We start from the raw sequence: 22,833 nt of genomic DNA, 5'->3' as shown, positions 1-22,833 counted from the left end.
ATGAATTGAGAAGCAGCGTGGCTCAGTGGAAAGAGCCTGGGCTTGGGAGTCAGAGGTCGTGGGTTCGAATCCTGGCTCCACCACTCATCAGCTGGGTGACTTGGGGAAAGTCACTTCATTTCTCTGCCACCATTATTATTATCATTATTCATCATCATCAATCGTATTTATTGAGCGCTTACTGTGTGCAGAGCACTGTTATTATTATTTTCTGGGCCTCAGTTCTCTCCTCTGTAAAATGGGGATGAAGACTAGGAGCCCTACGGGGGGACAACCTGATCACCTGTATCTTCCCCAGTGCTTAGAACAGTTCTTGGTATATAGTAAGTGCTTAATAAATGCCACTATTATTATTGAGAAGCAGAGTGGCTCAGTGGAAAGAGCCCGGGCTTGGGAGTCAGAGGTCATGAGTTCGAATCCCGGCTCGGCCACTCGTCAGCTGGGTGACTTGGGGAAAGTCACTTCACTTCTCTGCCATCATTATTATTATTTATTATTATTATTCTCTGGGCCTCAGTTCCCTCCTCTGTAAAATGGGGGTGAAGACTAGGAGCCCTACGGGGGGACAACCTGGTCACCTGTATCTTCCCCAGTGCTTAGAACAGTTCTTGGTACATAGTAAGCGCTTAATAAATGCCACTATTATTATTGAGAAGCAGCGTGGCTCAGTGGAAAGAGCCCGGGCTTGGGAGTCAGAGGTCGTGGGTTCGAATCCCGGCTCGGCCACGCGTCAGCTGGGTGACTTGGGGAATGTCACTTCACTTCTCTGCCATCATTATTATTATTATTATTATTCTCTGGGCCTCAGTTCCCTCCTCTGTAAAATGGGGATGAAGACTGGGAGCCCCAAGTGGGACACCCTGATCACCTGTATCTCCCTCAGTGCTTAGAACAGTTCTTGGCACATAGTAAGCGCCTAATAAATGCCATTATTGAGAAGCAGCGTGGCTCAGTGGAAAAGAGCCCGGGCTTTGGAGTCAGAGGTCATGGGTTCAAATCCCAGCTCTGCCACTTGCCAGCTAGGTGACTTTGGGCAAGTCACTTCACTTCTCTGGGCCTCAGTACCTCAGCTGTAAAATGGGGATTAAGACTGTGAGCCCCCCGTGGGACAACCTGATCACCTTGTAAGCTCCCCAGCGCTTAGAACAGTGCTGTGCACATAGTAAGCACTTAATACATGCCATCATTATTATTATTATTAAGTCACTTCACTTCTCTGGGCCTCAGTTACCTCGGCTGTAAAATGGGGATTGAGACTGTGAGCCCCCTGGGGGACAGGGACTTTGTCCAACCCGATTTGCTTATATAATAATAATAATAATAATGGCATTTATGAAGCGCTTACTATGTGCAAAGCCCTGTTCTAAGTGCTGGGGAGGTTACAATCAATCAATCGTATTTATTGAGCGCTTACTGTGTGCAGAGCACTGTACTAAGCGCTTGGGAAGTACAAGTTGGCAACATATAGAGACAGTCCCTACCCAACAGTGGGCTCACAGTCTGGAAACGCTGAACAGAGCACTGTACCAAGCACCTGGGAGAGTTCAGTAGACACAATCCCTGCCCACAAGAAGCTTACAGTCAATCAATCAATCAATCAATCGTATTTATTGAGCACTTACTGTGTGCAGAGCACTGTACTAAGTGCTTGGGAAGTACAAGTTGGCAACATATAGAGACAGTCCCTACCCAACAGCGGGCTCACAGTCTAGAAGGGGGAGACAGAGAACAAAACCAAATATACTAACAAAATAAAATAAATAGAATAGATATGTACAAGTAAAATCAGTCAATAAATAAATAGAGTAATAAATCTGTACAAACATATATCCATATATACAGGTGCTGTGGGGAAGGGAAGGAGGTAAGATGCGGGGATGGAGAGGGGGGAAGAGGGGAAGTCCATCTGAGGGGAGAGAAAAATAAAATATAGGGGAAGTGGCAGACGTAAAATAGAATTAAATAAATGACAGATTTAATAATAATAATAATGGTGATGGCATTTATTAAGCGCTTACTACCATCAAGCGCTTAGTACAGTGCTCTGCACATAGTAAGCGCTCAATAAATACGATTGATGATGAAGTGGCAGAGTACGTAGAGAAGGGCCTTAGGGTGGGGAAACTGATTGCTCAGGGGATACAGACCCGCGCAGAGGGGAGGAGAATCGAAGGAGGGGCGAGAAATTGATTTCCTTTCCGTGCTGCTAATCCTGTTTGGCCTCTTCCCCTCACAGCTCTTCCTCTTCAACTTCTACCCCTTCGTCCAGCGCTTCCTCCAGCCCCACCAGAGAGGTGAGCCCTGTCATTCGTTCGTCCATCCGGACGATGAGCTCGTGGTATAGAAGAGCGGGAGGCAGACGTAAAATAGAATTAAATGAATGACTGATTTAATAATAATAATAATAATAATAATGATGATGGCATTTATTAAGCGCTTACTACCATCAGCAGGCACGTTCCCTGCCCACGATGAGCTCGCGGTATAGAAGAGGGGGAGGCAGACGTAAAATAGAATTAAATAAATGACAGATTTAATAGTAATGGTGATGGCGTTTATTAAGCGCTTACTACCATCAACAGGCACATTCCCTCCCCACGATGAGCTCGCGGTATAGAAGAGGGGGAGGCAGATGTAAGTAGAATTAAATAAATGACAGATTTAATAATAATAATGATGATGATGGCATTTATTAAGCGCTTACTACCACGAACAGGCACGTTCCCTGCCCACGATGAGCTCGTGGTATAGAAGAGGGGGAGGCAGACGTAAAATAGAATTAAATAAATGACAGATTTAATACTACTAATAATAATGATGATAGCATTTATTAAGCGCTTACTACCATCAACAGGCACGTTCCCTCCCCACGATGAGCTCGCAGTATAGAAGAGGGGGAGGCAGACGTAAAATAGAATTAAATAAATGACAGATTTAATACTACTAATAATAATGATGATAGCATTTATTAAGCGCTTACTACCATCAGCAGGCACGTTCCCTCCCCACGATGAGCTCGCGGTATAGAAGAGGGGGAGGCAGACGTAAAATAGAATTAAATAAATGACAGATTTAATAATAATAATAATGATGATGGCATTTATTAAGCGCTTACTACCATCAGCAGGCACGTTCCCTGCCCACGATGAGCTCGCGGTATAGAAGAGGGGGAGGCAGACGTAAATAGAATTAAATAAATGACAGATTTAATAATAATAATGATGATGATGGCATTTATTAAGCGCTTACTACCACGAACAGGCACGTTCCCTGCCCACGATGAGCTCGCGGTATAGAAGAGGGGGAGGCAGACATAAAATAGAATTAAATAAATGACAGATTTAATAATAATAATAATGATGATGGCATTTATGAAGCGCTTACTACCATCAACAGGCACGTTCCCTGCCCACGATGAGCTCGCGGTATAGAAGTGGGGGAGGCAGACGTAAAATAGAATTAAATAAATGACAGATTTAATAATAATAACGATGATGGCATTTATTAAGCGCTTACTACCATCAACAGGCACGTTCCCTGCCCACAATGAGCTCGCGGTATAGAAGAGGGGGAGGCAGACGTAAAATAGAATTAAACAAATGACAGATTTAATAATAATAATAATGATGATGATGGCATTTATTAAGCGCTTACTACCATCAGCAGGCACGTTCCCTGCCCACGATGAGCTCGCGGTATAGAAGGGGGGAGTCAGACGTAAAATAGAATTAAATGAATGACAGATTTAATAATAATAATAATGATGATGGCATTTATTAAGCGCTTACTACCATCAACAGGCACGTTCCCTGCCCACGATGAGCTCGCGGTATAGAAGAGGGGGAGGCAGACGTAAAGTAGAATTAAATAAATGACAGATTTAATAATAATAATAATAATAATAATGATTATGGCATTTATTAAGCGCTTACTATGTGCAAAGCACTTTTCTAAGCGCTGGATTTGTACGAAAGCGGTGAGGGGCTGGGAGCGGGGATGAATGAAGGGAGCGAGCCGGGGGACGCAGAAGGGAGAGGGAGAAGAGGAAAGGGGGGTTTAGTCAGGGAAGGCCTCTTGGAGGAGATGGGCTTTCAATAAGGGTTTGATAGGGAAGCTCAATGGAAAGAGCCCGGGCTTTGGAGTCAGAGGTCGTGGGTCAAATTCCGGCTCCATCACTTGTCAGCTGGGTGACCTTGGGCAAGTCGCTTAACTTCTCTGTGCCTCGGTGACCTCATCTGTAAAACGGGGGTGAAGACTGTGAGCCCTCCCGGGGGACAACCCGATCACCTTGTAATCGGAGGCCCAGCGCTTAGAGCAGTGCTTGGCATAAAGTAGGCGCTTAGTAAATGCCATTATTATTATTAAAAGTGGGGAGAGTCACTGTCTGGGGGATCTGACTGGGAGCCCACTGTTGGGTAGGGACTGTCTCTATATGTTGCCAATTTGTACTTCCCAAGCGCTTAGTACAGTGCTCTGCACATAGTAAGCGCTCAATAAATACGATTGATGATGATGATGATCTGAGGAGGGAGGGCAGGATGTGGGCGAGATGGGGGCACAGCAAGAAGGTTGGCGTTAGAGAAATCGAGTGTGCGGTCTGGGAGTAGGAGAGGAGCGAGATGGTGGACTGCTTTAAAGCCGGTGGCCAGGGGTTTTTGAGGTGGAGGTGGTACTTCCCAAGCGCTTAGTACAGTGCTCTGCACACAGTAAGCGCTCAATAAATACGACTGATGATGATGGGCGACCGGTGGAGGTCCTTGCTGCCGGCTCCATCGCCGGAGGCACCGGACCTAACGTTTTCCGGCCGTTTCCCCCCTCTCCCGTGCGCAGACGTCACCAAGATCCTCCTGTTCGCCGCCCAGGCTGCCCACCAGCTGGTCCCCCCCGAGGTGAGGGCTCCGGAAACCGCTGCGACCCCCTCGGAGGCCGAGAATCGAACTCACGGCCCCAGCCTCGGTGGGGGGGGACGGGGCTGAAGGGCTCTGCACCATCAGTCGGGGGGGATTAGGGAGGCGGCGTGGACCCCCCTTCCCCAAGTTGTCCATCACGTGGAGGCTCAAGAGGCCTCTCTCCTCTCCAGATCGTCCAGTCCGTGCTGATGACCGTGGCCAACAACTTCGTGACGGACAAGAACTCGGGGGAGGTGATGACCGTCGGGTAGGTGCCCAAGGCGGGGCGGGGAGGAGGGGAGCCCTGCGGAGCACCCCAGAGACGTAATAGACGGCCACCCCCACCCACACAGACCTTACTATGGGAAGCTCAGTAAAGCCGTGAAGCAGCGTGGCTCAGTGGCTAGAGCCCAGGCTTGGGAGTCAGAGGTCGTCCGTTCTCATCCCGGCTCCGTCACTTGGCTGCTGGGTGACTTTGGGCAAGTCGCATGAATCAATCAATCAATCAGTCGTATTTATTGAGCGCTTACTGTGTGCAGAGCACTGTACCAAGCGCTTGGGAAGTCCAAGTTGGCAACATATAGAGACAGACCCTGGGCCTCCCGTGCCCTCATCTGGAAAACGGGGATTTAGACGCAGCGTGGCTCAGCGGGAAGAGCCCGGGCTTTGGAGTCGGAGGTCATGGGTCCCAATCCCGGCTCCTCCAGCTGTCAGCTGTGTGACCTTGGGCAAGTCGCTTCACTTCTCTGGGCCCCAGTGACCTCATCTGGAAAATGGGGGTGAAGACTGTGGGCCCCACCGTGGGACAACCTGATTCACTCATTCATTCATTCAGTCGTATTTATTGAGTGCTTACTGTGTGCAGAGCACCGTACTAAGCGCTTGGGAAGTACAAGTTGGCGACATATAAAGACGGTCCCTACCCAACAGTGGGCTCACAGTCTAGAAGGGGGAGACAGAGAACAAAACAAAACATATTAACAGAATAAAATAAATAGAATAAATATGTACAAGTAAAATAGAGTAATAAATCCGTACAGATATATATCCATATATCCAGGTGCTGTGGGGAAGGGAAGGAGGTAAGGCGGGAGGGATGGAGAGGGGGAGGAGGGGGAGAGGAAGGAGGGGGCTCAATCTGATCACCCTGTAACCTTCCCAGCACTTAGAACAGTGCTTTGCACATAGTAAGCGCTTAATAAATGCCATCATTATTATTATTATTATGTGGGACAACCTGATTACCTTGTAGCGCTTAGAACAGCGCTTTGCACACAGTAAGCGCTTCACAAATGCCACCATTATTATAGAGAAGCAGCGTGGCTCAGTGGAAAGAGCCCGGGCTTGGGAGTCAGAGGTCATGGGTTCTAATCCCGGCTCCGCCGCTCGTCAGCTGGGTGACTTTGGGCAAGTCACTTCACTTCTCTGCGCCTCAGTTACCTCATGTGTAAAATGGGGATGACGATTGGGAGCCCCACCTGGGACAATCCGATCACCTTGGATCCTCCCCAGCACTTAGAACAGGGCTTTGCACATAGGAAGCGCTTAACAAATACCAGAATTATTATCATCATCACGATTATGATCATTCGCTCAGTGAGGGCCTTTCTCTTCCAGGATCAACGCCATTAAAGAGATAACGGCCAGGTGTCCGCTGGCCATGACAGAAGACCTTCTCCAGGACTTGGCCCTCTATAAGACCCACAGGGATAAGAGTGAGTGTGTTGGTTGGGGTCCGGGGGTGACCAGTGGCCCCCGGGGGTGTCTCCGGGGGGTCCCGGCAAACCCCCGGTGGCTTCTGTTCCGCAGACGTGATGATGTCCGCCCGGACTCTGATCCAGCTGTTCCGAACGCTGAACCCCCAGATGCTCCAGAAGAAGTTCAGGGTAAGCGGTGGCGGGGGGCGGAATTCTGGAAAACCGTTCCCAGCCGCGGGGAATTCTGGGAAACCATTCCCAGAGGGGAAAGTGTCGTCGACTAGCAGAGGCACGCCGCCAACCACCGCCCGTGGCCTTAGGGACTGTTAAGCGCTTCCCGTATTATTAATAATAATAATAATAATAATAATGATGATAGCATTTATTTAGCACTTACTGTGTGCAAAGCACTGTTCTAAGCGCTGGGGAGCCCCACTGGGGGCTCACGGTCTTAATCCCCATTTTACACATGAGGTCACTGAGGCACAGAGAAGTTAAGCGACTTGCCCAAAGTCACACAGCTGACAGGTGGCAGAGCCGGGATTTGAACCCCTGACCTCTGACTCCAAAGCCCGGGCTCTTTCCACTGAGCCACGCTGCTTCCCATACATACAGGCAGAAGATAATGAGGTCAGATAGAGTCCCTGGGCCCCTGTGGCGCTCGCAGTCTCGAGCGGGGAAGGAGAACGGGTGCAGCCCACCCGTTTTACAGATGAGGAAACTAAGGCTGGAAGAAGCGGGCACTTGTCCGTAGGAATTTGCCGTGGGGGTGGCGGTGGGCTGAGAAGAGCTTTCTCGACTAGTCTAGTCCCCTTCTAGACTGTGAGCCCACTGTTGGGTAGGGACCGTCTCTAGATGTTGCCAACTTGTCCTTCCCAAGCGCTTAGTACAGCGCTCTGCACACATTAAGTGCTCAATAAATACGATTGAATGAGTGAATGAATGAATAGAAGGTTGGTAAGGAACAGGAGGGTCATTCTGATGGTGGGGCGGGTTGAAGACCGGCCTCGATGGTGACCCCTCATTCTCGAAAATGCCTTTCCTTCCATTCGCGTCGTGTGAAAGTTTTGCGGAACGGTTAAAGGGTGTTGGAAAGCTGGAGAGGAATTAAATGGATCCGCGGGGGCGCGTTCCGTGCTGGATCACTGGTGGGAAAGTGAGGAGGGGAGGGGGCGAGTTAGGGAAGATGGGTGGTCTGTTATTAGCTGCAAGAGGACGTGTCTAGGTGGTCCTGTTAGGTAAGACGTCTGATGTTATTTATTGATTTTATTTGTACCTATTTATTCTATTTATTTTATTTTGTTAATATGTTTTGTTTTGTTGTCTGTCTCCCCCTTCTAGCCTGTGAGCCTGCTGTTGGGTAGGGACCGTCTCTATATGTTGCCAGCTTGGACTTCCCAAGTGCTAAATACAGTGCTCCGCACACAGCAAGCGCTCAATAAATACGATGGAATGAATGAATGACGTGGAATATTTGTATCTCCTTTAGGGTAAACCAACAGAGGCCTCCAAGGAGGCCAGAATCCAAGAATACGGTGAATTAGATGCCAAAGATTACATTCCCGGGGCAGAGGTTTTGGAGGTTGAGCAAGAGGATGCGGACGGAGAAGCCGATGGAGGTTAATCAGTTCCCTGCGCCGGCGGGTTGAGGGGCTTCTCACGGTCCGGCCTGGTCAGCGAGGTCGGCCCAGCGGGGCGCGGGGCTGGGCCGGCTCCTCCGGGGAATCGGGGACGCTTGGCGCCGAGGGTCCACGGGGCCCACCGAGTCCGGATTGGCACCTGGGGAGGAGAGGAGCCCATCCCAACAACTGCTCCCTGGGCGACGAGGCAGACGGCCCGGTCGCCCACCGTCCTCTTCCCCGGGCTTCCGAGTGGTTCCCTAGGGAGCGTCCGGCGGCCCCCTTCCCGACCGGGCCCAGTGTGGTGGGAAAGCCGTCGGAGGGGCACGCTTCCATCCCGGGTGCCCGGTTCCTCGCCCTCCCCTCTCTTCCCCATTTCCCCTCCGCCCCGTCGCTGGCACCGACCGAGGAGGAGTCGGCGGAGGCGGGGCGGGAGGTCTGACCACCGGTGTGCTGTCGCCCTGCAGACGGTTGGGAAAGCGCCAGCCTCAGCGAAGAGGACGATGAGGACGGCGAATGGGTCGACGTCCATCACTCTTCCGACGAAGAGCAGCAGGCGGTGGTGGGTGGACGTTGGCACCTGGCCGCGGGGGTGGGGGCGGAGGCAGCCAGAGAGTCCCGTAAAATGGGACCAATAACTGTGGTATTTAATAATGATCATAACGATGGCATTTGTTAAGCGCTTACTATGTGCAAAGCACTGGTCTATGCGCTGGGGAGGTTACAGGGTGATCAGGTTGTCCCACGGGGGGCTCACAGGCTTCATCTCCAGTTTCCAGATGAGGTCACCGAGGCAAAGAGAATCAATCAATCGTATTTATTGAGCGCTTACTGTGTGCAGAGCACTGTACTAAGCGCTGAAAGAGAAGTGAAGTGACTTGCCCAGAGTCACCCAGCTGACAGTCGGCGGAGGCGGGATTTGAACCCATGACCTCTTTCCACTGAGCCATGCTGCTTCTCTATTTGTTAAGCGCTTACTGCGCGCCGCCGGATACTGTACTAAGCGCTGGGGTGGATCCCAGCAAATCGGGTTGGACACAGTCCCCGTCCCCCGTGGGGCTCCATCCCCATTGGACGGATGAGGTCACCGAGGCCCAGAGGATGATGATGATGATGATGATGATGATGATGATGATGGCATTTGTTAAATAATAATAATAATGGCATTTATTAAGCGCTTACTATGTGCAAAGCACTGTACTAAGCGCTGGGGAGGTTGCAAGGAGATCAGGTTGTCCCACGGGGGGCTCACAGTCTTAATCCCCATTTTACAGATGAGGGAACTGAGGCACAGAGAAGTGAAGTGACTTGCCCAAAGCCACGCAGCTGACAATTGGCGGAGCCGGGATTCGAACCCATGACCCCTGACTCCAAAGCCCGGGCTCTTTCCACTGAGCCACGCTGCTTCTCACGCTGTTAAGCGCTTACTCTGTGCAAAGCACTGTTCTGTGAGTGAAGTGACTTTCCCGAGACCACACAGCAGACACGTGGTGAAGCCGGGATTAGAACCCGTGACCTTCCGGGGCCCGGGCTCCGTCCCCTATGCCGTGCTGCTTCTGTAGGTGATCCGTTGATCAGGTGTACTTATTGAGTGCAGAAGCGCTTGGGAGAGCGCAGTCCAACAGAATTAGCGGGCACGTCGCCTGCCCACATCATCATCATCATCATCAGTCGTATTTACTGAGCGCTTACTGTGTGCAGAGCACTGTACTAAGCGCTTGGGAAGTACAAGTTGGCAACATATAGAGACAGTCCCTACCCAACGGTGGGCTCACAGTCCACAACGAGCTTACGGTCTAGAGGGGGAGACCGACGTTAATACGGATGAATTAAGTCATGTATAATCAATACCGTCATTGTGGAATTTAAAGATCAATCAATCAATCAATCGTATTTATTGAGCGCTTAAAGATATTCCCGTGAGGGCTGTGGGGTTGGCGGAGATGGGAACAGCCGATGTATGTAAGGGGTGACCCCCTCTTCAGCTTAGCATACTGGATCCATCATGGGCTTGGGAGCCGGAAGGTCACGGGTTCTAATCCGTGGGCAAGTCATTTCACCGTTCGGTGCCTCAGTGGCTTCATCTGGCAAATGGGGGTGAAAAGGGTGGGCCCCACGTGGGACAACCTGCTTGCCCCAGCGTTCAGATCAGTGCCATAGTAAGCGCTTAGCATGCACTCAATCGTATTTATCGAGCGCTAACTGTGTGCAAGCGCTTGGGAAGTCCACGTTGGCAGCGTGGGACAATCTGATCACCTTGTAAACTCCCCAGCGCTTAGAACGGTGCTTTGCACATAGTAGGTGCTTAACAAATGCTGTCATTATTATTATTATATAGAGACCCAGCAGCGGGCTCACAGTCTAGAAGGCAATTATCATTATTAATCCCGGCTCCGCCTCTTATCCGCTGTGGGACCCCGGGCAAGTCACTTCAGCTCTGGGCCTCCGTAAAGGGAGGATGGAGACCGTGAGCCCCGCGCGGTCTTAGCTCGGCGCCTGGCCCAGGGCGAGCGGCTTACAGATGCCGTAACGATAATTTCTGGGGAAGGCGGAGCGGCTGGAGGGCATGCCCGCCGAGGAACGCAAGGCCAAGGCCACGGCCGTCAGCGCCAGCCGGCTCCTGAGCCAGGAGGACTTCCGGAAAATCCGTCTGGCCCAGCTGAGGCGCGAAGTCGACGCCGCCCCCGGGAAGGCCCAGAAGAGGAAGAACGTGGAGATCGACAGCGACGAGGAGCGCGGGTGGGTACCCGGCGGCCCCGCTCGGGGCAGGAGGCCCGCTGTTGCCGTGGAGATGGAGAGAGGCATTCATTCATTCATCATCATCATCATCATCAATCGTATTTATTGAGCGCTTACTGTGTGCAGAGCACTGGACTAAGCGCCTGGGAAGTACAAGTTGGCAACATATAGAGACGGTCCCTAACCAACAGTGGGCTCACAGTCTAAAAGGGGGAGACAGAGAACAAAACCAAACATACTAACAAAATAAAATAAATAGGATAGATATGTACAAGTAAAATAAATAAATAACTAGAGTAATAAATATGTACAAGCATATATACAGGTGCTGTGGGGAAGGGAAGGAGGTAAGATGGGGGGACGGAGAGGGGGACGAGGGGGAGAGGAAGGAAGGGGCTCAGTCTGGGAAGGCCTCCTGGAGGAGGTGAGCTCTCGGTAAGGCCTTGAAGGGAGGAAGAGAGCTAGCTTGGCGGATGGGCGGAGGAAGGCCATTCCAGGCCCGGGGGAGGACGTGGGCCGGGGGTCGATGGCGGGACAGGCGAGAACGAGGCCTAACGGTGAGGAGATTAGCGGCGGAGGAGCGGAGGGTGTGGGCTGGGCTGGAGAAGGACAGAAGGGAGGTGAGGAAGGAGGGGGCCAGGGGATGGACAGCCTGGAAGCCCAGGGTAAGGAGTTTTTGTCTGATGCGCAGATTGATTGGTAGCCACTGGAGATTTTTGAGGAGGGGAGTAATTCATTCAGTCGTGTGCAGAGCACTGGACTAAGCGCTTGGGAAGCCCAAGTTGGCGACATCGAGAGACCGTCCCTACCCAACAGCGGGCTCCCAGTCTAGAAGGCGGAGACAGACAACAAAACAAAACAAGCGGACAGTTGTCAAGTCATCAGAACAGATAGAATTAAAGCTAAATGCACATCATTAACAGAATAGTAAATATGCGCAAGTAAAATAGAGTAATAAGTGATAATAATGGCATTTATTAAGCGCTTACTATGTGCAAAGCACTGTTCTAAGCACCGGGGAGGTTGCCAGGTGATCAGGTTGTCCCACGGGGGGCTCACGGTCTTCATCCCCATTTTACAGATGAGGGAACTGCGGTCCAGAGAAGTGAAGCGACTCGCCCAAAGTCACACAGCTGACAGTTGGCAGAGCTGGGATTTTTTTTTTTTTTTTTGGATGGCATTTATTAAGCGCTTACTATGTGCAAAGCACCGTTCTAAGCACTGGGGAGGTTGCAAGGTGATCAGGTTGTCCCACGGGGGGCTCCCGGTCTTCATCCCCATTTTACAGATGAGGTAACTGGTCCAGAGAAGTGAAGCAACTTGCCCAAAGTCACACAGCTGACAATTGGCAGAGCTGGGATTTTTTTTTTTTTTGGGTGGCATTTATTAAGCGCTTACTATGTGCAAATGTTACTCCCTCCCCACCTCCGTCTCTCACCTCCCCATGGCGGCGTGTCCTCGGCAGGGGCGAGTTACTGTCTCTCCGGGCCATCGAACACCTGCATAAGAAGCCCAAGTCCGACAAGGAGACCAGATTGGCAACGGCGAAGGTGAGTTTTCCGGCCGTCGGGCGGCTGGCCGGGCCCTCGACTCGCTCCGGAGCCGGCGGGAGCGGGCGGGGGTTTTCCGGGCGGTCCCCAAAGGCCGCGGGAATGGGGGCGGGAGTCCCGGGATACCCCCCCCCCCCCCCCCCCCCCCCCCCCCCGCCGCCAGCAAGAGGACCCCCTCGCACCAACAGGCCGGGAAGACGGACCGGAGGGAGTTTGTGAAGAAGAAGACCAAGGTCAATCCGTTCTCCAGCTCCACTAATAAAGAAAAGAAGCGGCAGAAGAACTTCATGATGATGAGATACAGCCGCGACGTCCGGTCCAAGAACAAACGCTCCTTCAGGGAGAAGCAGGTAATAATAATAATAATAATAATAATAATAATGGCATTTATTAAGCGCTTACTATGTGCAAAGCACTGTTCTAAGCGCTGGGGGGGAAACAAGGGTACAAAAAAATCTCACCTACAAGCTTCTATTTTGTAACTTTGTAACTAGGAGGCCTTCAGCCCCCTCCTTCCTCTCCCCCTCTCAATCCCCCCCACCTTACCTCCTTCTCCTCCCCACAGCACCTGGATAGATGTATATATGTTTGTACAGATTTACTACTCGGATTTATTTTACTTATACATATTCTATTTATTTTATTTGGTTAATATGTTTGGTTTTGTTGTCTGTCTCCCCCTTCTAGTCTGTGAGCCCGCTGTTGGGTAGGGACCGTCTCTAGATGTTGCCAACTTGGACTTCCCAAGCGCTTAGTACAGTGCCCTGCACACAGTAAGCGCTCAATAAATACGATTGAATGAATGAATGCAAGGTGATCAGGTTGTCCCACGGGGGGCTCACAATCTCAATCCCCATTTTACAGATGAGGGAACTGAGGCACAGAGAAGTGAAGTGACTTGCCCAAAGTCGCACAGCCGATAAGTGGCGGAGCCGGGATTCGAACCCATGACCTCTGACTCCCGAGCCCGGGCTCTTTCCACTGAGCCACGCTGCTTCCAGTGCGTTGAGACTGACCTCTGAGCCGCGGGGTGGAGAGGAAGACCATCGCCGACGTATCTGTTGAGCGCTTAATCATCAATCAATCAATCATATTTATTGAGTGCTTACTGTGTGCAGAGCACTGGACTAAGCGCTTGGGAAGTCCAGGTTGGCAACATAGACAGTCATCATCATCATCAATCGTATTTATTGAGTGCTTACTTTGTGCAGAGCACTGGACTAAGCGCTTGGGAAGTCCAAGTTGGCAACATATAGAGACAGTCCCTACCCAACAGTGGGCTCACAGTCTAGGAGGGGGAGACAGAGAACAAAACCAAACATAGTAACAGAATAAAATAAATAGAATAGATATGTACAAGTAAAGTAAATAGAGTAATAAATCTGTACAAACATAAATACATATATCCAGGTGCTGTGGGGAAGGGAAGGAGGTAAGATGGGGGGGATGGAGAGGGGGACGAGGGGGAGAGGAAGGAAGGGGCTCAGTCTGGGAAGGCCTCCTGGAGGAGGTGAGCTCTCAGCAGGGCCTTGATCATCATCATCAATCGTATTTATTGAGCGCTTACTGTGTGCAGAGCACTGGACTAAGTGCTTGGGAAGTACAAGTTGGCAACATAGAGAGACGGTCCCTACTCAACAGTGGGCTCACAGTCTAGAAGGGGGAGAGAGAGAACAAAACAAAACATACTAAAACAAAATAAAATAAATAGACACCCCGGGCCAGGCACCGGGGTGTCGAGACAGGTCGGTGCTTAGAACAGTGCTAGGCACACGGTAAGCGCTTAACAAATACCGTCGTCGTCATGCGGGGTGATCAGAGGGGACGCGGTCCTTGGCCCACACGGGGCTTCCAGTCTAAATGGTGGGGAGGACGGGAATTGACTCCCCCCCCATTTTGCCGCTGAGGAAACTGGGGCGTTCAATAATAATGATGATGGCATTTGTTAAGCGCTTACTATGTGCCAAGCACTGTTCTAAGCACTGGGGGATGCAAGCTAATCAGGTTGTCCCACGTGAGATTCACAGGCGTGGCTCAGTGGAAAGAGCCTGGGCTTTGGAGCCAGAGGTCTTGGGTTTGAATTCCGGCTCCGCCACATGTCTGCTGTGTGACCTTGGGCAAGTCGCTTAACTTCTCTGAGCCTCAGTTCCCTCATCTGTAAAATGGGGATTGACTGGGAGCCCCACGTGGGACACCCTGATCACCTGTATCTCCCTCAGTGCTTAGAACAGTTCTTGGCACATAGTAGGCGCCTAATAAATGCCATTATTGAGAAGCAGCGTGGCTCAGTGGAAAAGAGCCCGGGCTTTGGAGTCAGAGGTCATGGGTTCAAATCCCAGCTCTGCCACTTGCCAGCTGGATGACTTTGGGCAAATCACTTCACTTCTCTGGGCCTCAGTACCTCAGCTGTAAAATGGGGATGAAGACTGTGAGCCCCCCGTGGGACAACCTGATCACCTTGTATCCCCCCCAGCGCTTAGAGCAGTGCTTGGCACATAGTAAGCGCTTAACAAATGCCATCATAATTATTATTATTATTAACCCCCGTTTTCCAGATGAGGGAACTAAGGCCCAGAGAAGTGAAGTGACTTGCCCAAAGTCACCCGGCTGACAAGTGGCGGAGCCGGAATTCAAACCCATGACCTTAGGCCTCCCAAGCCCAGGCTCTTTCCACTCAGCCACGCTGCTTCTCGTGACTTGTCCAAGGTCACCCAGCGGGGAATTGGAGGAGCCGGGATTCGAATCCAGGCCCGAGCTCTGTCTGCGAGGCCACCCACGCCGCCCATAGCGTGTGAGTGCAGTTGCGGTTAGGGTGGCTCAGTGGAAAGAGCCCGGGCTTTGGAGTCGGCGGTCATGGGTTCGAATCCCGGCTCCGCCACCTGTCAGCTGGGTGACTTTGGACGAGTCGCTTCACTTCTCTGGGCCTCAGTGACCTCATCTGGAAAATGGGGATTGAGACTGTGAGCCCCACGTGGGCCTGATTACTTTGTATCTGCCCCCCCCAGCGCTTAGAACAGTGCTTGGCACATAGCAGGTGCTTAACAAATACCATCATCATTATTATTATTATTATTATTATCATTGGTTTTGTTTTATTCCCTGGGCACGGAACAGCTGCAGCCGAGAAGAGGAGCCCTGGGGCTGGGCGGGTGGAAGCGGCATGGCCTAACGGGAATACCGCGGGCCTAGGAGTCCGAGGACCTGAGTTCTAATTCTCGTTCTGCCTCCCGCCTGCCACGAGGCCTGGAGCAAGTCGTTTAGCATCCTGTGCCTCAGTTTCCTCATCTGTAAAATGCCAAAAAGCCCTTTAGCGTGTGAGCCCCCCACGTGCGTCCGATCTTACCGTACCTACCTCATTACTTAGAACAGCGCTTGGGACAAAGTGTAAGCATTGTACACGACGTAGGGGCTAGAGCCCGGGGTTGGGAGTCAGGAGGACCTGGGTTCTAATTCTGGCTCCGCCGCTTGTCTGCCTTGCGACCTTAGGTTACTGTGCTTCTCCATGCCTCAATCAATCAATCGTATTTATTGAACGCTTACTGTGTGCAGAGCACTGTACTAAGCGCTCGGGAAGTACAAGCTGGCCTCAGTGACCTCATCTGTAAAGTTGGGGTTAAGACTGTAGCTATTCTATTTATTTGTTTATGATGTGCATCTAGCTTTATTTCTATTTATTCTGATGAATAAAATTCTATTTATTTTATATTTATTTCTATTTATTCTGACACCTGTCCCCATGTTTTGTTTTGTTGTCTATTACTCTATTTAGTTATTTATTACTCTATTTATTTATTACTGTTTAGTTATTTATTTTACTTGTACCTATCTATTCTATTTATTTTATTTTGTTAGTATGTTTGGTTTTCTTCTCTGTCTCCCCCTTCTAGACTGTGAGCCCACTGTTGGGTAGGGACTGTCTCTATATGTTGCCAACTTGTACTTCCCAAGTGCTTAGTACAGTGCTCTGCACACAGTAAGTGCTCAATAAATACGATTGATTGATCGATTGATTGTCTGTCTCCCCCTTCTAGCCTGTGAGCCTGCTGTCGGGTAGGGACCGTCTCTATATGCTGCCGACTTGGACTTCCCAAGCGCTTAGTCCAGTGCTCTGCACACAGTGAGCGCTCAATAAATACGATTGAATGAATGAATGAGCCCCCCGTGGGACAACCTGATCACCCTGCGACCTTCCCAGCGCTTAGACCAGTGCTTGGCACATAGCGCTTAATAAATGCCATCATCCTCATCATCATCTGTAAAGTGGGGGGTTAAGAATGTGAGCCCCACGTGGGAGGAGGTCTGTGTCTGACCTGATTAGCTTGTATCTACTCCGGCGCTTAGTACAGTGGCTGGGACGTAGTAAGTGCTTAGCTCTTTGCGGGCAGGGAACGGCTCTGCTAGTTCTGTCGGATCGTGCTCTCCCAAGAGATTGGTACAGGTCTCTGCGCATGATAAGCGCTCAAAAAAAACCAACTAATGATGATGGTGGTATTTGTTAAGTGCTTACTATGTTCCAACTTGTACTTCCCAAGCGCTTCGTACAGTGCTCTGCACACAGTAAGCGCTCAATAAATACGATTGATGATGATGCCAAGCACTGTTCTAAGCACTGGGGGAGATACAAGGTGATCAGGTTGTCCCATGGGGGGCACTCCCAGTCTTCATCCCCATTTTACATATGAGGTGACTGAGGCACAGAGAAGTCAAGCGACTTGCCCAGTCACACAGCTAACAAGTGGCAGAGCCGGAATTAGAACCCATGACCTCTGACTCGCAAGCCTGGGCTCTTTTCATTGAGCCACGCTTCTTCCCTTATAATTATGGCATTTGTTAAGCGCTTACTATGTGCCAAGCACTGTTCTAAGCCCTGGGGGAGATACAAGGTGAGCAGGCTGTCCCCCGTGGGGCTCACAATCTTAATCCCCATTTTACAGAAGAGGTCACAGAGGCCCAGAGAAGCAAAGCGGCTTGCCCAAGGTCACACAGCAGTCAAGTGGCGGAGGCGGGATTAGAACCCACGTCTCCTGACTCCAACCTGGGCTCACTCCATTAAGCCACGCTCCCCCTTCTAGACTGTGAGCCCGCTGTTGGGCAGGGGCCGTCTCTAGATGTTGCCAACGTGGACTTCCCAAGCGCTTAGTCCAGTGCCCTGCACACAGTAAGCGCTCAATAAATACGATTGAATGAATGAATGAATAAATGCGAATGAATGAATGAATATTCTATTTATTTTCTGTTGTTAATATGTTTTGTTTTGTTGTCTGTCTCCCCCTTCTAGCCTGTGAGCCTGCTGTTGGGTAGGGACTGTCTCTAGATGTTGCCAACTTGTACATCCCAAGTGCTTAGTACAGTGCTCTGCACACAGTAAGCGCTCAATAAATACAATTGAATGAGTGAATAAATCCGATTGATTGAATGAATGAGTGATTAACAAATGCTGTTAAAAAAAAAAACCAAACTAAAAGCCAAAGCTGCTGTTGTTGCCCAACGAGCTCCGTGTTTGCTGTTGCCCTTAGGGGCCGAGGGGGAGGAAACCAGCTTCACGTGCTGGGTTTTCCCGGTTCCGACCATTTCTGATTTTTTGTTATCCCTGCCTTCCAGCTGGCCCTCCGGGACGCCCTTCTGAAAAAGAGGAAACAGCTGGTGAAGTGAGCAGAGGGGAGACGACGGTTTCCATCAGGACCCGGGGGGACCCAGGGAGGCCGGGGCCGTCCGGCGAAGAACGACTGACTGCCGACCCCAAGCCTTTGGGAGCGGGGGGCTTATCCGGGGTCCGCCCGGGAGCCGGTCTCCTTGGAAACGGGATGCCCTGACAACCGGGAACGGCATCGGGTCGACGGCCTTGTCCGCGCCGCTCTCACGGGAGAGAATGAGGGAGGAAAGGAGAGGGAACGTGGCTGCTTCGCCGGACCCCGGATCTCCCTTTTCCTTCCGGAAGCCGGTTTTCCGTGTCCAGTGGTTTCTAAAATGACCGTGCGGTTGGCAGTCCTGCCCCTCTCCTCCCTTCCTGTCCTCCCATCACACCTTCCCAAAATTTTGATCCTCCGGATTGGCTCAGGACTGGGGGAGATGAGATGCCCCGAAGAGGGGAGATGTGGGCTCAATAAATAAGCACTCAAATACTATCGACTGATTGATTGATTGATTCTCCCCAGTAATAATTATAGTATTAAGCGCTTACTATGTGCCGAGCATGGTTTTAAGCGCCGGGATGGATACAAGGTAATGGGGTTGTCCCACGTGGGGTGCATCGTCTTATGTTGACAGCTTGTACTTCCCAAGCGCTTAGTACAGTGCTCTGCACACAGTAAGCGCTCAATAAATACGACTGATTGATTGATTCATCCCCATTTTCCAGGTGAGGTCACTGAGGCCCAGAGAGGTGAAGTGACTTTCCCAAGGTCTCCCAGTAGTGGAGCCGGGATTAGAACCCATGTCCTCTGACTCTCAAGCCCGGCCTCTTTCCACTGAGCCACGCTGCTTCTAAAATAATGGTGGTGGTATTTGTTAAGCATTTACTATGTGCCAAGCGCTGTTCTAAGCGCTGGGGGAGATACAAGGCACGTGGGGCTAACCCTAACCCGGGCTCTCTTCTGCAGCGCCAAACCAGGGTCAAAGGTGGGGAGTGGCCCTGGTCGGCAACAGTGGCTCAGTGGAAAGAGCCCGGGCTTGGGAGTCGGGTCATGGGTTCAAATTCCGACCCCGCCGCTTGTCAGCTGGGTGACTCTGGGCAAGTCACTTCACTTCTCTGGGCCTCCGTTCCCTCATCTGTAAAATGCGGGTGAAGACGGTGAGCCCCACGTGGGACAACCTGATCACCTTGTATCCTCCCCGTGCTTAGAACAGTGCTTGGCACATAGTAAGCGCTTAACAGATACCCCCCTCCCCCCAAAAAAAACCAGTTGTCCTGCTGTGATTCTTATGGTACTTGTATGGTATGGTACTTATGTCGCATCTCCTCCTGCCTTCAGGACATCTCCATCTGGATGTCCGCCCGCCACCTAAAGCTCAACATGTCGAAGACTGAGCTCCTTGTCTTCCCTCCCAAACCTTGTCCTCTCCCTGACTTTCCCATCTCTGTTGACGGCACTACCATCCTTCCCGTCTCACAAGCCCGCAACCTCGGTGTCATCCTCGACTCCGCTCTCTCATTCACCCCTCACATCCAAGCCGTCACCAAAACCTGCCGGTCTCAGCTCCGCAACATTGCCAAGATCCGCCCTTTCCTCTCCATCCAAACCGCTACCCTGCTAATTCAAGCTCTCATCCTATCCCGTCTGGACTACTGCACTAGCCTTCTCTCTGATCTCCCATCCTCGTGTCTCTCTCCACTTCAATCCATACTTCATGCTGCTGCCCGGATTATCTTTGTCCAGAAACGCTCTGGACATATCACTCCCCTCCTCAAAAACCTCCAATGGCTACCGATCAATCTGCGCATCAGGCAGAAACTCCTCACCCTGGGCTTCAAGGCTCTCCATCCCCTGGCCCCCTCCTACCTCACCTCCCTTCTGTCCTTCTACTGCCCAGCCCGCACCCTCCGCTCCTCCACCACTAATCTCCTCACTGTACCTCGCTCTCGCCTGTCCCGCCATCGACCCCCGGCCCACGTCATCCCCCGGGCCTGGAATGCCCTCCCTCTGCCCATCCGCCAAGCTAGCTCTCTTCCTCCCTTCAAGGCCCTCCTGAGAGCTCACCTCCTCCAGGAGGCCTTCCCAGACTGAGCCCCTTCTTTCCTCTCCCCCTCGTCCCCCTCTCCATCCCCCCGCCTTACCGCCTTCCCCTCCCCACAGCACCTGTATATATGTATATATGGTTGTACATATTTATTACTCTGTTTATTTATTTATTTATTTTACTTGTACATTTCTATCCTACTTATTTTATTTTGTTGGTATGTTTGGTTCTGTTCTCTGTCTCCCCCTTTTAGACTGTGAGCCCACTATCGGGTAGGGACTGTCTCTATGTGATGCCAATTTGTACTTCCCAAGCGCTTAGTACAGTGCTCTGCACATAGTAAGCGCTCAATAAATACGATTGATTGATTGATTGATTGATTGTTAAGCCCATACTATGTGTCAAGCGCTGTTCTAAGCACTGGGGAAGATGGACGTTATTAGGTTGGACGTGGTGCCTGCCCTATTCGGGGCTCACAGCCTAAGCATTCATTCAATTGTATTTATTAAGCACGTACTGGGTGCTAATTAAGCCCTTCCTGGGTGCTAAGCGCTTGGGAGAGTACGACACAACAATAAACGGTGACCTTGCCTGCCCACCATGAGCTGACAGTCTGACCTGAACAGAGTTGTTCCTTGTTCCCATCTCAGGAGGTTCGTTTGTTCATTCGTTCATATTTATTGAGCGCTTACTGTGTGCAGAGCACTGGACTAAGCGCTTGGGAAGTACAAGTTGGCAACATGTAGAGACGGTCCCTACCCAACAGCGGGCTCACAGGCTAGAAGGGGGAGACGGACAACAAAACAAAACATATTAACCAAATAAAATAAATGAATAAATTGAGTAATAAATCATCATCATCATCAATCGTATTTATTGAGCGCTTACTATGTTCAGAGCACTGTACTAAGCGCTTGGGAAGTACAAATTGGCAACATCTAGAGACAGTCCCTACCCAACGGTGGGCTCACAGTCTAAAAGGGGGAGACAGAGAACAAAACCAAACATACTAACAAAATAAAATAAATAGAATAGATATGGACAAGTAAAATAGAGTAATAAATGCGTACAAACTTATATACATCTATCCAGGTGCTGTGGGGAGGGGAAGGAGGTAAGGCAGGGGGGATGGGGAGGGGGAGAAGGGGGAGAGGAAGGAGGGGGCTGAGTGTGGGAAGGCCTCCTGGAGGAGGTGAGCTCTCAGTAGGGCTTTGAAGGGAGGAAGAGGTTCTCACTGTGACTGTGGTCAACTCGGAAAATACGCCGATCCCGGGGCAGAATTCAACCGCTTTAGCTCCCCCCCTTCAATTGGGTCGTTATTCATTCATTCAATCGTATTTATTGAGCACTTACTGTGTGCAGAGCACTGGACTAAGCGCTTGGGAAGTTCAATCAATCAATCGTATTTATTGAGCGCTGACTGTGTGCAGAGCACTGGACTAGGCGCTTGGGAAGTCCGAGTTGGCAACATCTAGAGACGGTCCCTACCCAACAGTGGGCTCACAGGCTAGAAGGGGGAGACAGATGACAAAACAAAACGTATTAACAAAAGAAAATAAATAGAATAAATATGTACAAATAAAATAGAGTAATAAATGTGTACACACATATATACATATATACAGGTGCTGTGGGGAGGGGAAGGAGGGGGCTGAGCATGGGAAGGCCTCCTGGAGGAGGTGAGCTCTCAGTAGGGCCTTGAAGGGAGGAAGAGAGCGAGCTTGGCGGATGTTCCACCAGAATTCTGGGCAGCTGGTCACCTACTTGGGTGTTTTTTACCTTAGGACTTTCCCCATCAATCCATCCGTCCGTCCTTCTGTCCGCCTGTCCATCTGTAGGTCAATCCGTCCGTCCATCTGTCTTCTCTGTCCATCTGTAGGTCTGCCCGTCGGGGAAGAGCAAAGGGATGCGTGGTTCAGTGGCAAGATCACAGGCTTTGGAGTCAGAGGTCATGGGTTCAAATGCCGGCCCTGCCACTTGGCGGCAGTGTGACTGGGCAAGTCTCTTCACTTCTCTGGGCCTCAGTTCCCTCATCTAGAAAATGGGGATGAAGACTGTGAGCCCCCCGTGGGGCAACCTGATCACCTTGTAACCTCCCCTGCGCTTAGAACAGTGCTCTGCATGTAGTAAGCGCTTAATAAATGCCATCATTATTATTATTGGGAAAATGATTGCACTTCTCCAGGCCTCAGTTTCCTCATCTAGAAAATGGGGGTGAAGACGGTGAGCCCCCCATGGGACAACCTGATCACCTTGTAACCTCCCCCAGCACTTAGAACAGTGCTCTGCACATAGTAAGCGCTTAATAAATGCCATTATTATTATTGGGAAAATGATTGCACTTCTCTGGGCCTCAGTTCCCTCATCTGGAAAATGGGGATGAAGACTGTGAGCCCCCGATGGGACAACCTGATCACCCTGTAACCTCCCCAGCGCTTAGAACAGTGCTCTGCACATAGTAAGCGCTTAATAAATGCCATCATTATTATTATTGGGAAAATGATTGCACTTCTCCGGGCCTCGGTTTCCTCATCTGTCAAATGGGGGTGAAGACTGTGAGCCCCACATGGGACAACCTGATCACCTTGTAACCACCCCAGCGCTTAGAACAGTGGGAAGCATAGTGGCTCAGCGGAAAGAGCCCGGGCTTGGGAGTCAGAGG

The 22,833-nt window shown here is 50.9% G+C and overlaps 1 protein-coding gene across 1 annotated transcript in view; it reads left to right on the top strand.

The window, feature by feature from the left end:
• Positions 1-18,500, top strand: part of SDAD1 (SDA1 domain containing 1) — a 36,074-nt gene extending 17,574 nt beyond the window's left edge. The window contains exons 12-22 of the mRNA XM_038759155.1: positions 2,237-2,294; positions 4,831-4,889; positions 5,081-5,157; positions 6,507-6,604; positions 6,699-6,775; positions 8,076-8,205; positions 8,673-8,767; positions 10,754-10,944; positions 12,410-12,494; positions 12,683-12,844; positions 18,096-18,500. Coding sequence (XP_038615083.1) covers positions 2,237-2,294; positions 4,831-4,889; positions 5,081-5,157; positions 6,507-6,604; positions 6,699-6,775; positions 8,076-8,205; positions 8,673-8,767; positions 10,754-10,944; positions 12,410-12,494; positions 12,683-12,844; positions 18,096-18,146 — 1,083 coding nt within the window. The 3' untranslated portion in view covers positions 18,147-18,500. The remainder of the gene's footprint in view (positions 1-2,236; positions 2,295-4,830; positions 4,890-5,080; positions 5,158-6,506; positions 6,605-6,698; positions 6,776-8,075; positions 8,206-8,672; positions 8,768-10,753; positions 10,945-12,409; positions 12,495-12,682; positions 12,845-18,095) is intronic.
• The last annotated feature ends 4,333 nt before the right edge of the window (positions 18,501-22,833 follow it).

Source organism: Tachyglossus aculeatus, chromosome 17, assembly GCF_015852505.1.
Source record: "Tachyglossus aculeatus isolate mTacAcu1 chromosome 17, mTacAcu1.pri, whole genome shotgun sequence".
Taxonomy (NCBI): domain Eukaryota; kingdom Metazoa; phylum Chordata; class Mammalia; order Monotremata; family Tachyglossidae; genus Tachyglossus; species Tachyglossus aculeatus.
Note: the sequence above shows the minus strand (reverse complement) of the source record. Positions and strands in the feature narration are given on the sequence as shown.